Here is a 17,169-nt window from a genome sequence, read left to right as displayed (position 1 = left end):
AACCAGACTGATCCAACACACTACACTTCTATGGAATACCCAAAATTCACAAACCAGGAGCGCCCCCTCAGACTCATAGGGTCGCTACCTGGAACACCAATTTACAGATTGGTGTAGCTCCTTGCCCAAAGACTAAAACACTTAGAAGACTCCCGCCACTCCATCCATTCCACCCAAGAATTCCTGAAGACCAAAGACACCAAGATGGAAGAGGATGAAATAATGGTCTCCTTTGATGTAACAGCCCTGTTTACATCAATCGACATCAACCTGGCCAAGGAAACACTGACTTCATTATTAGAAGAACCAAAGACACATACACCAAACACCAACTTCATCAACAAGGCCAGTATCATCAAGCTACTGGACCTATGCATACCACACACTTCACCTTCAACAACAAAACCTACAGACAAACCAAAAGAACACACATGGGATCTCCGATATCAGGGTTCTTAGAGGCAGTAATGCAGAGACTTGAACAAACAGCTCTGCCAACCATCCAACCCAAACTTTGGGTCCGCTACATGGATGACACCTTTGTCATCACTAAATGACACAAAGGAAATCTTCAAGACCATCAGTAATACCCTTGCTGGCATAAAATTCACTAAAGAGGAAAACAACAACAAACTGCCATTCCTAGATGTCACAGTAGAGTAAACAGCCAATGGGGAACTTCAAACCAGCATTTACAGGAAAACACCACATATGGACCAAATATTGAACTACACAAACAATCATCCCAACGTCCACAAACAAAGCTGCACCAGAACATTATTTCAACGAACCAACACACACTGCAGCACAGAGGAATGAAGCAGAACAGAGGAAAATCACCTAGATTGTGTATCCAAAAAAAGGATATCCAGTGAACACAGTCCACTGATTTCTCAGCGGCAAACCCAAACAAGCAGACAAAACACGTCCAGAAACCCTAGCCACTCTCCCCTATATTAAAGGCATCTCAGAAATGACTGCCAGACTACTCAGACCCCTCGGCATCATGGTAGCCCACCAACGCACTAAAACAGCATCTAATCAACTTGAAAGATCCTATACAGACAACAAGCAAAACCAACGTCATTTACACAATACCATGCAAGAACTGTAACAAACACTACATCGGACAAACAACATGACCCTCTCTCGGTAGTGTCCTTATATAAGATAAGGAAGGACACCACTTTGACTGGGACAACACATCCATCCTAGGCTAGGACAAGCCAAACAGACACGCACAAGAATTCCTAGAAGCATGGCAATCCAACCAGAACTCTATCAACAAACACATCGGGTTCGGCCCCATCTACCACCCCCTGAGAAAAAGAACAAAAATGACATCACCACCCCAAAGAAACCCAAACATATAAATAGAAAGCAGGAATTATCAGTAGTGCTTCGTCCAGAGGCCCACTGAAGATGTTACCTAGTGTGGTGACAAAATGTCTGGAAGCTAACCTTCCAGCTCAGCAAGCAAACCTACATCCAAAACCTCAACCTGAGTTACAAATCGTCTCAAAACTCGCTATTACCACAGTCAGAATCATAAAAGGTATGCAGCATGGAAATAGGCCCTTCAACCCAACTGGTCCTTACTGCCCAGTTTTCACAATTAATCTAGTCCCATTTACCTATGCTTGGTCCACATCCCTCCATATCGGTCCCATCCATGTACCTGCCCAAATGTTTCTTAAATGACAAAATTGCATTCTCCTCCACCACTACCTGTGGCAACCTGCTCCAGAGACACATCATCCTGTGTAGAAAATATTGCCCTTTCAGATCCTTTTTATCTCCCCCACCCCCTCACTTTAAACCTATGCCTTCTAGTTTTAGAGCTCTACCATAGGGAAAAACTGTTGGCTCTCTACCTTAATGTCTCTCGTGACTTTATAGGCCTGTATGAATATCACCTCTCAATCTTCTACACTCCAGAGGAAAAAAAAAGCCCCTTATCCAGTCTCTTGTTCCAACTCCTTAAGTCTCCAGGTAGCATCCTAGTAAGTCTTTTCTGCACTTTCTAGTTTAATAATATCCTTGCAATAGTAGGGTGACCAGAACCACAAAGTACTCAAGTGTGGCTTCATCAATGACTTCTACAGCTGCAACAAGACGTCTCAACTTCTATACTCAATGCTCTGACCAACGCAAACAAGCATGCTGAACGCTTTCTTCACCAATCTGTCTACTGTGACTCTACTTTCAAGGAGCCACGAACCTATACCCCTCGATCTCTCTGCGCTAAACACACCATTGACTGTGTAAGGCCAGCCCTGGTTTGGCCTGCCAAAATAAAACACCTCGCATTTATCTAAATTAAGCTCCATCTGCCAATCCTCAGCCAACTGACCCAGTTGATCAAGAACTTGCTTTACTCCCAGATACGCTTCCTCACTGTCCCCTTTACCATCAATCTTGGTGTCATCTGCAAACGTACTAACCATATCTAAATTCTTGTCCATATCATTTATAAAAATGACGCACAACAGTGGATCCCCTGTGGCACACCACTGATTCACAGGCCTCCAATGTGAAAAATAACTCTACCACCATCCTCCATCTTCTACCTTCAAGCCAGTTTTTTATCCAATTGGCTAGCCCTCCCAGTATCCCATGTGATTTAACCTTAGTTAAAAGTTATCTTGTCAAAGACCTTGCTGAAGTCCATACAGACATCTATCACACTGCTCTCGTGTACTTTCTTGGTCACCCCTTCAAAAAACTTAAATTTGCAAGAGAATCAATTTCCCACACACAAAGCCATGTTGACTATCCCAAATGAACCCTTGCCTCTCCAAATGCCTGCAGATCCTGTCTCCTAGAAACCCCTCTAACAACGTAACCACTACAGATGTTAGGCTCACCAGTCTGTAATTCCCTGACATTTCCTTGCAGCTTTTCTTAAATAATGGCACAACATTAGCTTCCCTAATCTTCAGATACTTCACCTGTGGCTTCATCAGGTTCCTGGTAACATCACTTCATATTATGAATGCAAAACCCATTACATAAAATTTGAGTAAAATCGTGATGTATGTTAATAACAATTTGGTAAAAGAAAAATAGTTCTATACTTTATAAACCAGTTCATATTACTTACATGCCTTGTACCTTCTTTAGAAGATTTAAAAAAAAAGAGTCCATAGGTCTTTATATAGGGTGTAGGTTTGATATCCAGACGTTTCATTACCTGGCTAGGTAACATCATCAGTTACCTCCAAGTGAAGCAAAGCTGTTGTCTCCTGCTTTCTATTTATATCTTTCTCCTGGATGGGGCTCCTGGGGTTTGTGGTGATGTCATTTCCTATTCATTTTTTGAGGGGTTGATAGATGGCATCTAGATCTAGGTGTTTGTTTATGACGTTGTGGTTGGAGTGCCAAGCCTCTAGGAATTCTCTGGCATGTCTTTGCTTAGCCTGTCCCAGGATAGAGGTGCTGTCCCAGTCGAGGGAAACAAAAACCCACCATTTCGACTGGGACAACACATCTATCCTGGGACAGGCTAAGCAAAGACATGCCAGAGAATTCCTAGAGGCTTGGCACTCCAACCACAACGTCATAAACAAACACATAGATCTAGATGCCATCTATCAACCCCTCAAAAAATGAACAGGAAATTACATCACCACAAACCCCAGGAACCCCATCCAGGAAAAATATATAAATAGAAATCAGGAGAGAACAGCTTCGCTTCACTTGGAGGTCGCCACTGATGATGTTACCTAGTTAGGTAATGAAACGTCTGGATATCAAACCTACAGCTCAGCGAGCAAACCTACACCCTAAACCTCAACCTGAGCTACAAACCTTCACGAACCTTGCAAAAAGGTCTTTATATATCAACTAATTAAACACATCTTCACATTCCCCAGATAAAAGGTACAAACTTACGTGGCAGCAAGCCGTACAAACCAGAAGCATGTGTTATATTAGTTACATCCCAGCCGGAGTCCCAAGACTTTGCCAGTCTTACATTCCTCATTAATATCTAATAAAATGAATAGAAAATTTGCATGTGGGCAATGGGCAAGGAGGATGTTTGGCTCATTGTTGTATCCAAAGGTTGAATACCCTGAAAATACAAAGAATGCTCACTTGGTATTGGAACAAATGTCACCTTACCACAGACAAACTTTGACTATCAAGCAGCAAATAAGTGAACGCAAGGAGTTATACATACACTGAGATTCACTGTAAAACATCGATGTAGTAGAGGGCCTAATTTATGTGCTCAGAGGATTTGTATAATAATTTATCTATGGCTACAATGACTAGGTAAATTTCTTTTAATTTCTAATCTGTACCCTGGTTCAAATCAAGGTCTAAATACATTAGATACAAACACCACAAAATCAATCTTTAAAATTGTCCAAATACTTTAAAACAGAACACAACTTCAAATGTTCATTTTAAACAATTATTAATAATCACATTAATAGTCTTAATTGCAGATGTAGTACATGAAGTACATGTAATAGAGAATGCCATACTTAAAACATTTAACTCTAATAGTGAACAATACAAAATCAACCAGACTACAAACAGAAAATATAACCTTAATTTTCTGTGACAGAAATGTTTTCAAGTGTATTTCTGTTGTTTGTACTATTTCATTCATTCAACCATAATCCTACTGAATGGCAGAACAGGCCTAACGGGCAAACAGCCTAATCCTGCGCCCCACTTCATGTTCGTGAGATGGGCTTTTGTATTTATATCTATCATTCAGTTCAAATGCAAGTACATTTTATTGGATTTCTGGGTAAGGGATTTAATTTACAAGAGAAAGCCAAAAGATCACTGCGTTCTCAATTAGGAAATATCTGACTCACAAGTCAATCCTCTCATGGGTTAGTTGTAACAATTTCTCCACTGAAATTTCTTCACAAAGTTCTTTTAAATTGCATAATACTACACCAACCCAGAATGCAATGTGGTGCAAGGAAGTTCATTCTCTGATCACACCCAGGTTATCAGAAGAGAACACAAGCACAAATCTCAACCATCGGCAGCACTACACAACTACTGACCAGCTTAAAAACTGCAGGAGAGAGCGGGGCCAACTGAAAATCAAAAGACAAAATAATGTTTAAAATATGCTTTCAAATGAACAGTATCATAATAAAGGAAACTTATTAGACCTATTAAATGGACACATCAGCAACGTTGCAAACAGTTAAATTTATTTTCCAGCATAATAATAGATATAAAATGTCCCCATTACCGATCATTGCTCTAAATTGTAGGTTCTTATCAATGAATAAATCTAATAAAACTTAAAATAAATTCAATCTCAACACCTGCATTGATAGGATTTCAACCAATGTCCAGATTTAATCTGGGCCTCTGGATTTCTAGGCCAGTGATAGAAATTCTATGCCATTGTCTTCCCATAGTCCTCTACGTCTTCAGTCAAGTGCCCATTCCTCTTCTAATCCCACTGCATTTAAGTTTCTTGCTAACAGCTCTTTCTATTTGATCTTAAGCCTTCCACTTGTTACTCCCAGCTGCCCCACTTCCATTACTAACCTCACCACATTTCCTCTCGTCACACTTGTCTCAGCATTGAACACCTTAGTGCCTAGTTATTGTTCCCTTCAATGTTATCCACATTACTGTATGAACTGAAGAGGCTGGTCTCTCCAATGTCTACAAGATTCCTCCTTTTTGTTTCAGCAATACATTTTAAATCGCAAAACAATATTGCACTACTTCAAATGACTAACTAGAGCTAATCCACTGCTTTGTTTCTATTTTCATCATTATTCATCTGCCACAAATCCCACACACTGGACCTGCTCATTTTCCCTTTTTTTGCTTAAAGTTTTTTTTGTAAAAAAAAACACTTTCTCTCATCTCTTGCCTAGACTCAAACTGTTGTCTGTAAATCAGATTTTGATTGACTTATCTTCATATCCTATTTTCCAGTACTTTTTTCCAGGTCTCCAGTTATGTTCTCGTCATTCCCACCAGTAGATTAATTTCACCTGTTAATATAATTGACAACAGCATTTCCTGTCTCACTTGTTCAATTAGAACACCCATGACAATTAGGTAGAAGAAAAGGCTCAGTGCCAATCTTGGTGCATTCCAACTTCACATTCCTCCCATTCGTCCTAGCAGCCCCAGTATTTTTGGAGGGAACAGTCCAGATTTTTACTAGCTTTAAAAGAACTTTTATGAGGCTGTAACTAATGAGGTAAAAGGGAATTGATATGGGATACTTGGATTTCCATAGGACTAAGGTGTAGAAAAAAGATTCATACATACAGGTGGCAATATTAAAATAGCACAGAGAATTGGGTCACAAACAGGATGGGAGCTAATGTATTAGCGCAGAGAGAATTGGATAATGGACAGAAAGAGAAGAATAAAAATAAGTGTGTGTTTTCAAGTTGGCAAGCTGTAGCTAGTGGGAGTACTGCAATGATCAGTGTAAATGACTGACATTTTAGCAATGTACCAAATATACTTGTACAAACATGGAACTTTTTAAGACTAAGGTTATATTTACAGGGTTGACTATTACATAGATACTATTTTTGAGGGGCTGAATTTCATGCCACAGTCTAAAATACCATATCATTAGCAGAAGCCTAATTCATCTCTAAAATGAATTAAAAAAAACAACCAATTACAGTAAGCTGAGTGGAACACAGATTGTTACTTGATTCTGGCCTGATGCATCTTAAACTTTCATGCCAAATTGGTGTGAATTGCACAGTAAAACACATGATAGCACAAAAAAAATTCATTTCCTCATTGTAACATTTGATTGTCAAGATATTATCCTGTACATAAATGTTGATTATCTACAAAAAAAAACTAGCGTTGACTTTTACATGAGATACGGAAAATTCCAGAATTTTTGGTCAAAAATTAAGGGAGCGACTTTTACTTGAGTATATATGTATATTAGTGATTTAGACAAAGACAGTAAAGTATCTAAGTTGACTGACCAACGATAGGTGCAAGTGTAAACTGAGGTGGACAAAAGGCTGGAAAGAGTTCAGTTAATTGACTGGGAAACAAGGTTGTAGATAGAGTATGATGTAAGGAAGCATGAGGTTTTTCAGTCTGATAATTAGAAAAGCTGAATATTAAAAGGCATGACACTTATTAAATGGTGATGTGCAGAGAAACTTAGGTGTATCAAACAAGTAAAGTTAGCATTCAACTACTGCAAGCAATTAGAAAGGTAAATAGCTTATTACTCTTTATTGCAAGGTAGTAGTAGTAGTAGTAGAAGAACAAGGCAGTCTTACTGCAACTCAATAGCACTTTGATAAGATCACACCTAGAATGAAGGAGAGTTTAGGTCTTTTTCTCCATGGAAAAATATGGATGGATATACATGAATGGAAAGTAGTACACTGTCCTTGAGCGACAGGTTGAGTAAGTTGGGCCTAAACACTGTCTATAAAAGAAGAGAGGTAATCTCATTGAAACATATTGAAAAGTTGCTTCCCTGATTGGAGAAATCTAGAACATGCATCTCAGTCTCAGGATTATGGGATAATCATTTTATTCAAAGAGGAGGAGGAGGATTTTTTTCAGATGAATCTCTGGAATTGCCTACCTCAAGATTGCGATGCCCCATTTTGTTGAGCAAAATTAAAGTTGAAATGCAGATACAGGTATATTTAGACAGGTTGTCTCTCTCAAGGGATATGGGAAGCAGACATGAAAGGGAGCCAAGGTTAGTGATCAGTCACGATTACATTTAATGGAGTTGTAGTCTCGAGGGCTACATGACATGACATGACTAAAGTGGCAGCTTGGACCCCAAGTAGGATAAGAATTGAAACTTTGGGGTCACAAGCTTAAGGCAGCAATGGCCAACCTTTGCCCTCTTCCCCTCATTCTAAGGCAGGCTCTCTTCCAAGACAGACTACAACAGTTTAAGACTCAAAACTGGGGTCACAGTGGGGGAAAAGTTTGGAAAGCACTGCTATCTAGTTTACTTGTGTTCCTAATTCTTATGTTGCAAATTAGAAAAAATGAGTACAGTACACTCCTAAATTACCTGGGTCTAATTTTTAGTTTGTATCTGCTTAGTTACCCCATCAAATAAAATACTTTTGTTGCATCTACCTCAAACAATTTTAGTATGTTAAACTAGATCAGATTTTGAAACCATCTTCTATGAAGGCAAAACAAACCAAACTTATGCAACTCTTCCTCAATTTAACATAAAACATTATTCTGATGAATCTTCATTGCAGCTCAGCCATTATACTTTTCCTGAGGCATGCTGAAGTCAAGGTATGACCAAGTTAATTGGGGACTCTCATTTTCACCACATAAATACAACTGGTGACAACAGACTCATATCATAATCCACTGTATGGCAAAAGAGCATTAGGATTGAAATTATTTCGTGTAAATTCTAAAAAAATCAAAAAAGATTCAGATAAGTAAGCCTTCTGTAATTAATCAATGTCCCAGCTTACTGCCATTTTAATTAAGGCAAACTGATTATCAAGCATTTCACAGAACAGAGACATTACAGTACATTAAAATAGTTGGACTCTGCCAAGATGACAGTACCTGTACTAAAAAGCGGATCCTTCTTGAAGAAAAAAGGTATAATGTTTCAATACTGGTTCTTCTGTTTCCTTTAGCCTGGGGTTATCCATTGAGAGCCTCAGGTGTGTAAACCAAAGTTCTGGTTTATCTGGAGTAACTAATATCACCTGCTGCATAGTACAGGCAATCCATCAGTGCCACTAAATCACCTTCCCATTACTTGCCCTCCTCTAACTTTCTAACCCAAAAGGTTGTAAAAGGAAGGACTTGTTATAATCACTAATTCTTGTAGTACTTCATTAGATGCCATTATTTGTGATTTTCAATCATGGTATTGATCTGTACTGCAGCCCTTTGTCTTCTATCTAGCATTTCCCAGCAATAAGAACACTCTTTGCCAAGAAAGCTTATGGTTAGAGATAAAAACAACAGAGGACACAAGAAACCAAAACAATCATTTGAAAAACTGAAGACAGCAATGATCTACAAGTGAAATTTACTTTATATTTGAAAACTCAAATCTAGCAGCATGTGAAGCCAAAGCAGAGCCAGTGATTTCCTTTTTAGACTCCTATGGTTATTGCACTCAATGTTAATTCTGCTTTCTCTGCACAGATGCTGTCAGACCTGCTGAGCTTCTCCAGTATTTTCTGTTGTTGTTTGCTTCCCATCTTAAGCATCCATAGTTTTTTGTTTTATTTACATTTACTTTATAATTTTGGTAAAACTTTAAAAAACAATTTACTGTAAAGTATATACTATAATTGTACTTATAAATGAAGGATGGATCATACCACCATGCCATCTCCATGAGGAACAACACTTAAATGGACTTTTTAATTAGCATCTAAATGATTAAGAAACGCAATGGTGCACTTGTTGTAAATTCATCAAGATGATACTGAAAGTAGTAACAAAAATAAGGATTTAAATAGTACTCAAATTACACTCATGACTGACGGTCAATTGATGCATTCAACCGAAATATGCCTTCAATGTTACCATCTTCTCAAACAAACAACTGATCAATACCTAAAATCAGAAATAGCACAAAGATGTTCTGCTTGTAGGAATGAGAAAACACCCATGTTTTCCATTTTAGTCAAATTTCCTAAGGACTGATTTCAAAAAGGTTTATTTAACGGTGGTTGTAAATTTTCAAACTCCGGGAGTATTGTACTACTGCTTAAAAAGAGATATGCATGCTAGCAAATGTGTTGCAAGAGAAAAAAAATCCTATTTCAATACAGGCATGTGCACGCTTCCGAGATTTTTTTTTGCTAAAATCTTTTTCCACTTTGAAGATCCACTTTGAGTTATATGAACCAAGCTGTCCCAAATTCAGATGTCTGCCTGCACCTAGATAGGTGAACTTGAAGATGGTAGAAATCAGGCTTCAGATGTTGGGCTCAAAGAAAGTATAAAGCAACAAAAACTTGGTACAATTTGATCATTACCCAGTGGCAGTTAGCAGAAAGAGTGCACATAGACAGCATTTGACTTAGTCGTCACACTACTTCTTCCTTTGCTCCACCTCCCACCAATAAAACAGGTTGTTGACAATCTCAATTAGGTTCTGAAGAATTGCATATTAAATAAAAAGCTGAAGTAGGGCCAGCATCCAAAAAATAATGCTAGTACAGCCTTTGGCAAAGATGGGAGCAAATTCTGGAGAAAAGGGAAGAGAAAAATGTTTCTTTGAAATACCTTTACACACCAGATCTGGATCTAATTCAAGAATATATTCTAGTCAGTCATGCAGCACAGAAACAGACCTTCGGTCCGACCAGTCCATGCCAACCACAATCCCAAATAAAACTAGTCCCACCTGCCTGTGCTTGGCCCTCATTCCAGTGAATATCTCTTATTCATGAACTTATCCAACTGTCTTTCAAACTGTACCCACATCCACCACTTCCTCTGGAAGTTCATTCCACACAGGAACCACTCTGTGCGAAAACATTAGCCCTCATGTCTTTTGTAAATCTTTCTCCTGTCAACTTCAAAATACACTGCCTGGTCTTGAAATTCCAACCTCCCTCCCCTCCCCCCACTAGGGAATAGACACCTGCCATTCACCTACCAAGATTTTATAAACCTTTATAAGGTCACCCCTCAACCTCCTACACTCCATTGAAAAAGGTCCCAGCTGATCCAGCCTCTCTTTATAACCCAAACCCACCATTCCCAACAACATGCTGGTGAATCTCTTCTGAACCCTCTCCAGCTTGATAATATCCTCCCTATAACAGAGCGACCAGGACTACACACAGTAATCCAGGAGAGGCCTCGCCAACAGGTGAGACACAGAGGAGCAGTGCATTTTGTGGATGGTAATCTCCCATATTCTACAATGAAAATATAGTTTTCTTTTCAACCATAAAAAAAGACTAACTCCAATCAAACCTGTAACAGTCAAACTTGTCTGTTTTACCACCAGACTAAGTGGTCTCCAAACTAAATGATTTAAAACTGCAAAATACCATAATGCTTAGTAACAATTTGAGAGAGACTATAATTCCAAACATCATTTCAATAAGTAAGGAGAATAGAGCCAACTGTAGAATAGGACTTGCCCAATCATCATAAGTAATTTATTTTAATTAGCATATTTGCAAAAGATCTCACATTCTTGTTACAAACTTGAAGTGTGCAGCATTCATTTGCTACTTTTTTAAAAAATCATTCATGGGATATGGACATTGTTGGCTTGGTCAACTGTTATTGCCCATCTTTAATTACCCTTGGACTCAGTGGTTTGCCAGACCATTTCAGAGTGCAGGCAAGAGTCAGTCACAATCCTGTGAATCTGGAGTGACATATGGATTAGACTAGGTAAGAATGGCAAATTTCATTCTTAAAAGGATATTAATAAATCAGGTGTGTATTTACATGAGTAAAACTAGTTATACAGTTATGATTAGACTCGCTTTTTAACTCCAGATTTTTATTGAATTCAAAATTTCACCATCTGCCATAATAGGATTCAATCCCATATTTTTATAACATTAATCTACAATTCTGGATTACCAGTCCAGTGGCATCTGCTGCACTATTGAATATAGTGCAATACTACTTTTGGTTTTATTTAATGCTCATTTACTCCACCCTTTAATAATTGGAAAGCACAATACTCCGATCTTGCTGTAGAACCACAGCTTCCATCAAGTTTGAAAGTTCTCTCGGATAAAGCTGAAAATAAACTTGGGAGGCTATTAGAATACCCATTGTTCACTCATGCATAGAATGTACTAATAACAGAGCAACTCACCTGATCAACTCAAATTAATGTTACAGATTAACACAACTCAAGTTATTAGCAAATGAAAACAATATCTAAAGCATGTATTTAAATCAGTACCCTTACAAGAAAACAGTTACAAAAGTCACCTCCTCTAGAGACCTTTGTTACTTCAGCAACAGGGAATGAACTGTGAAGTCATTGTCAGCTTGGCAACCGCAAATGCTTTGGGTCAACAGGACAAGAGGGGAGTAACAATCATGTCCTTTACATTTGACCCAGCTTTAAATACTCAGCACAACAAGCTGCACAGAAAACTTGCAAACAACAATCGTGCAAAGAATTATAGTATTTTAACCGTAAAACTATGGGTGGGAATAGGAAGAGAGTGGGGGGAGGAACCCATGCAAATTCCTGATCGCCTTCAAACTGACACTCAAGTGCTTAGAAATAAAAACGGAAGTTGCTGGAAAAACTCGGGTCTGGCTGAATCTGTGGACCGAGTCCAAGTGACCCTTCTTCAGAACATCAGAAGTGCCAGATGCTGCCAGACCTACTGAGTTTTCCCAGCAAGTGCTGTTTGATTTCCAACATCCGCAGTTCTTTGGTTTTGTTTTAACATAAGCCTGGTCGAACATTTTAGATCCAAATAAACTACACAACAGACACGCTCCTTCTATTACAGAAACCTATCTAGCAACTTTGTTATTCCACCGGTTCAATTCACTGCTTAAGAACGTATCGACCTCAAAGTCAGGCACATTAATAATAAATATAAAAATCAAGAGGTAAAAATACTGAAATGAGGCAGGCCTGACCGTTCCTTACCCTTCATCAGAGGCAGGGGGTTCAAGTCGACGGTTTTGCCTTGGACCTTGTACTGCAAGGAGCTGTGCGAGCGCTTCTGCTTGGACTTGCGGACGGACTTCCGAGAAAATCCGTCTACTTTCTCCACCGGCGAGGTGACGGTGGGCGAGGACATGTCCCCTCTCGACCGAGCCGAGTCACCAGCTCACCTCGGGAGGGGCAGGAGGGGAGAGGGACGGGCGGGGGGAGGAGGATGTGTGTGGAATTGAGACAAGACAAAACACAAGAGGCAGAGAGGGGCCTTCCCCGCCCCCCGCCCCCCCACACAAATACACACAAGACAGAGCCGGGGGTAACAAGGGCTGGTCTCCTCCCCGCCTCCTTAAACCCCAATCCACTCCCCCCTCCCACCCTCCCTCCCCCAAAGTGCCTGGCCCGGATCCCGGTGCCGAGAGAGCTCCCTCCTAGGGGAGCCCGGCCTTGTGTCCAGAGGGCCCGGGGAGAGGAGGGTGGAGTTGGGGGGGGGGCGGTGGGAGGTAACGGGGGTGGGTTCGGAGGCCGCCCTCTCTCCTGTCCTCGCGCCGCTCACTTCATTAAAACCGCGGCTGAGGCCGAGCCGGCGGCACCGTGTGCTCTATGAGGGTGGGATCCTTCCTTTTGAAGCAGATAATATGTGAATAAACGGTTACATTCCTCGACTACACCGCCTGCCTGGCTGTGTGTTGGTTTTGTGTCACACCCCCACCCTCTCTCTATTGTGTTCCTCTTCCTTTTGTGTCAGAGCCGATGGGCCGCCGCGTCCATTGCCAATATGGGGTGACGACCAGCTCCGGGCGGCTGGTGGGGGGAGGGGGGGGAGGAGGAGGAGGTGACGGAGAAGGGGGCGGGTCTCGCGGTTTGAGGGCGGTGCCACGACAGTCCCGCCCCCTCCGCGGATCCCCTCTCGTCCATTGGTTGGGGGCACCCCTCCTGCCCCCGGGTGGGGGGAGCAGCTGAAGGGTCTGTTGTCAATCTGAATGACGTCACAGAAACGCGCGGTATTGAATGGCCAATGTCAACGTCAATCGAAGAATCGCGCAACGCGCGGCTTATTCCGCGAGGGGAGGAGAGTCATGAGAATCTCCCCACAGACCATTCGGCCCATCCGGTCCACAAGGGCCTCCGTAGTAAATTACATCCAAACCAACTCCATTCTCTGCATTTCTAATGGCTGACTCACCTAGTCTGCACATTCCTGGAAACTATAGGCAATTTAGTATGGCCAATGCACCTAACCTCCACTTCCTTGGACACTGGGAAATTTAGCATAGCTAATCCACCTAGCTTCCACTTCTTTGGAGGAAATCAGAGTACAGTACCCAGAGCAAACCTATGCAGATACGGGGAGAATGTGCAAACTCCAAACAGGCAGTCGTCCCAAGGGTGGAAACGAACCCTGGTCCCTAGCATGGTGAGGCAGCAGTGCCATTGTGTGACCCCAAAAGGGTGGGAGGATTCCACTTCAGTTGAACAGCAATGATGTGCATTCACAGATGTTCTCACAGGTCAGGTAGTCGACATTTATCCTTATGAACCATTAGTTAAAACAATAGACAGGGTTCTTTTGGTAGAATGGCAGTGTCTCTACCTCCGAACCTGTAGGCCCAGCTTTAAGATTCAAGAGGTGTGTAATAACAGTTCTGAACAGATTAATTAGAAATAGCTAAATACAGCGGAAATTACACTGAATTCGGCCATTCCTCGTGGTTGCATCAGTGGCAGCTGAAGGCAAGGTGAGTTTGAGCCTGGGATTCCAATATCCTGGATCTTCCTTGAGGATTCTGTCGCATTTCTGTGGCAATATGGTTGGTGTGGTCTGGCTTAGGGGATTCCTTTAGGAAGATTTGATGGCTGTTTTCATCCAAATGGCCTTTATGTATGTGAACTTTGATAAGAATCATTGATAGGAGTGGCCAGATGACCCATATTTCTGATTTTTTATTAAATTACATTTCCTGTAAAGTTCTGACAGAACTAAACAGAGTCAATGCAGGCAAGATTTTCCCAATGACTAGGGAGTCTAGTACCAGTAGCCTTGTTTAATAATATGGCATAGGCCATTTAAATCTGAGATGAGGAGAAATTTCTTTGCTTAAATCGTGGTACACCTGCGGAATTCTCTGTCATAGAATGAATTGAATTGAATTTATTGTCACGTGTACCAAGGCACAGTGAAAAGCTTTGTCTTGCAAGCAGTACAGGCAGATCACAGAGTTAAACAGCATAGATAAGAAAATAATAGGTAAACAGTGGCAAAAACAAAAACACAGGTATAGATGAATGTTAAGTGTTTGTGAGTCCATTCAGTATTCTAACAACAGCAGGGTAGGAACTGTTTCAAAACCGGCTGGTGCATGTGTTCAGGCTTCTGTACCTTCTACTCGATGGTAGAGGTTGTAGAAAAACATTGCCAGGGTGGGATGGATCTTTAAGAATGCTGGCAGCCTTTCCTTGACAGCAGGCCTGGTAGATGGATTCTGTAGATGGGAGGTTGGCCTTTGTGATTGTCCGCGCCGAGTTCACCACTCTTTGTAACCTTCTCCCATCTTGAATGATACAGTTGCCATACCAGGTAGTGATACATCCAGACAGAATGCTCTCGATGGCACACCTACAAAAGCTGGCAAGGGTATTCGCCATCATGCCAAATTTCCTAAGCTGCCTGAGGAAGAAGAGACATTGTTGGGCCTTTGTAACCAGTGCATCCACATGAAGAGTCCAAGAAAGACCAAGGATGACCACTCCCAGGAGCTTCACACTCTCCACTCATTCCACCTCTGTGCTATTAATGTGTAGGGGGTAACATCCTGCCGAAAGTCAAAAATGAGTTCCTTGGTTTTGCCGGCATTGAGAGCTTGGTTGTTCTCAGTGCACCATTTTTCCAGGTCTTCGACCTCGCGTCTTTAGTCTGTTTTGTCACCATCTGAGATTCGACTGACTATGGTGGTGCCATCAGCAAACTTGTTTGGTATTTGGTGACACTATCATGGGTATACAGTACTTACAATAGGGGGCTGAGTACGCACCCCTGGATGGCTCCAGTGTTGAGTGTTAGTGAGGATGAAATATTGTCGCCATTCTTCACATTGTGGCCTGTGGGTCAGAAACTGAGGATCCAGGTGCAGAGAGTGGGCTTAGTCCAAGATCACTAAGTTTAGTAATCAGTCTCGAGGGGATAATAGTGTTGAAGGGTGAACTGTAGGCAATGAGTAGGATTCTTACGTAGCTGTTCTTGGTGTCAAGATGTTCTAGGGAGAGGTGAGGTCAAAATATTGATTGCTTTCAAGCAGTTAGACATGGTTCTTCGGACTAAAGGAATCAAAGGGTATAGAGATAAAATAGTATTGAGTCGGATGATCATCCATGATTTTTCTGAATGGTGGAGCAGGCTCAAAGGGCTGAATGACCTTCTAATCCTCCCATTTTCCATGTTTCTATGTTTAGGATGTGCAGCAGGTGGATATGAATAGTGAGGGATATCGACCAAATTCTGGCAAATGGGATTAGGCCAGATTGGGATGTCTGGTCAGTGCAGATGAGTTAGACCAAGGGTCTGTTGCTGTGCTGTATGACTCTATGACTCTAAAAGGGCTTAAAGCGGGGTCTGGGAGAAATAACTAAGTAATAGATTGAGGGCACAATGACATAATCTCTCATACTCCCTGGACATTGAACTGATAAATATGTTCCAGCTTTACCTTTTGAAAATCTGTTAACCCTAATTACAGTGGATGGTGTGACTATATACAAATATCTTCTTATCCATTGCCTGTGCATTACAATAAATTAGTCATATGGTACAGTGATCTGTAAGATCATCTAGCTAATTAGCTCCTTTCAAACCAGTGAGCTACTGAGGCAATTGGCAGTCTTAGCTGAGATTACCAACTCAATAAAGTCTAGTTCTGTTATCTGGATAAACTCATTGAGTCATTGCTTGGGTGATTAAAGTAATGCAGGAATACCTTAACCATGCAAATGGTATGTTTCCTGTTTGTGAAATATAATATCATAGATTGTGCAATATAATATCAAAAAGTTACTCTCAATCTGAAGGTATATATTAGCTTTCCAGTAGACAATTTAGTCTTATTGTCTGTCTGTAACACTATTTGGCTAGTATTTCAGACTGTTCCATTAGAAGTAAGATCTTTCTCTACAGAGGCACAGGTTTGCCAAGTAGCAGTCTTTGATTGTTTGTCAAGTACTTTGTGACCTCGCGGGGTGTAAGGTAACTGCAAGTTCTTTCTTGCCTTTAAAACCTTTATGTATTATCATAAATTTGTAGCTTGGTATGTGCATTGTGTTAAACAAAAATGGCAACATTTTCTTTCTCATCCTTTGTTGGTGGCAATAGGGCTACTAAAGTTGGACTAAAATCCTTAGTTGAGAAAGAAAAATATTGATTATTTGAGAATAGAGCTCCATTAGTAAAGAGTTGGGCAGGGAGGTTAGTTTGATTTTTTTTCTTGATGAAGCTGGTTTGAACACAATGAGCTGTACAGGCTCCTTTATGTTAATATATTTTCTGATCACTGTCTGGAGAATCT

The 17,169-nt window shown here is 40.8% G+C and overlaps 1 protein-coding gene across 1 annotated transcript in view; it reads right to left on the bottom strand.

The window, feature by feature from the left end:
- Positions 1-12,918, bottom strand: part of LOC140476171 (serine/threonine-protein phosphatase 2A 56 kDa regulatory subunit epsilon isoform) — an 86,805-nt gene extending 73,887 nt beyond the window's left edge. The window contains exon 1 of the mRNA XM_072568340.1: positions 12,602-12,918. Within this exon, the coding sequence (XP_072424441.1) occupies positions 12,602-12,755 (154 nt within the window). The 5' untranslated portion in view covers positions 12,756-12,918. The remainder of the gene's footprint in view (positions 1-12,601) is intronic.
- Positions 12,919-17,169: the final 4,251 nt, after the last annotated feature.

Source organism: Chiloscyllium punctatum, chromosome 4, assembly GCF_047496795.1.
Source record: "Chiloscyllium punctatum isolate Juve2018m chromosome 4, sChiPun1.3, whole genome shotgun sequence".
NCBI classification, from domain to species: domain Eukaryota; kingdom Metazoa; phylum Chordata; class Chondrichthyes; order Orectolobiformes; family Hemiscylliidae; genus Chiloscyllium; species Chiloscyllium punctatum.
Note: the sequence above shows the minus strand (reverse complement) of the source record. Positions and strands in the feature narration are given on the sequence as shown.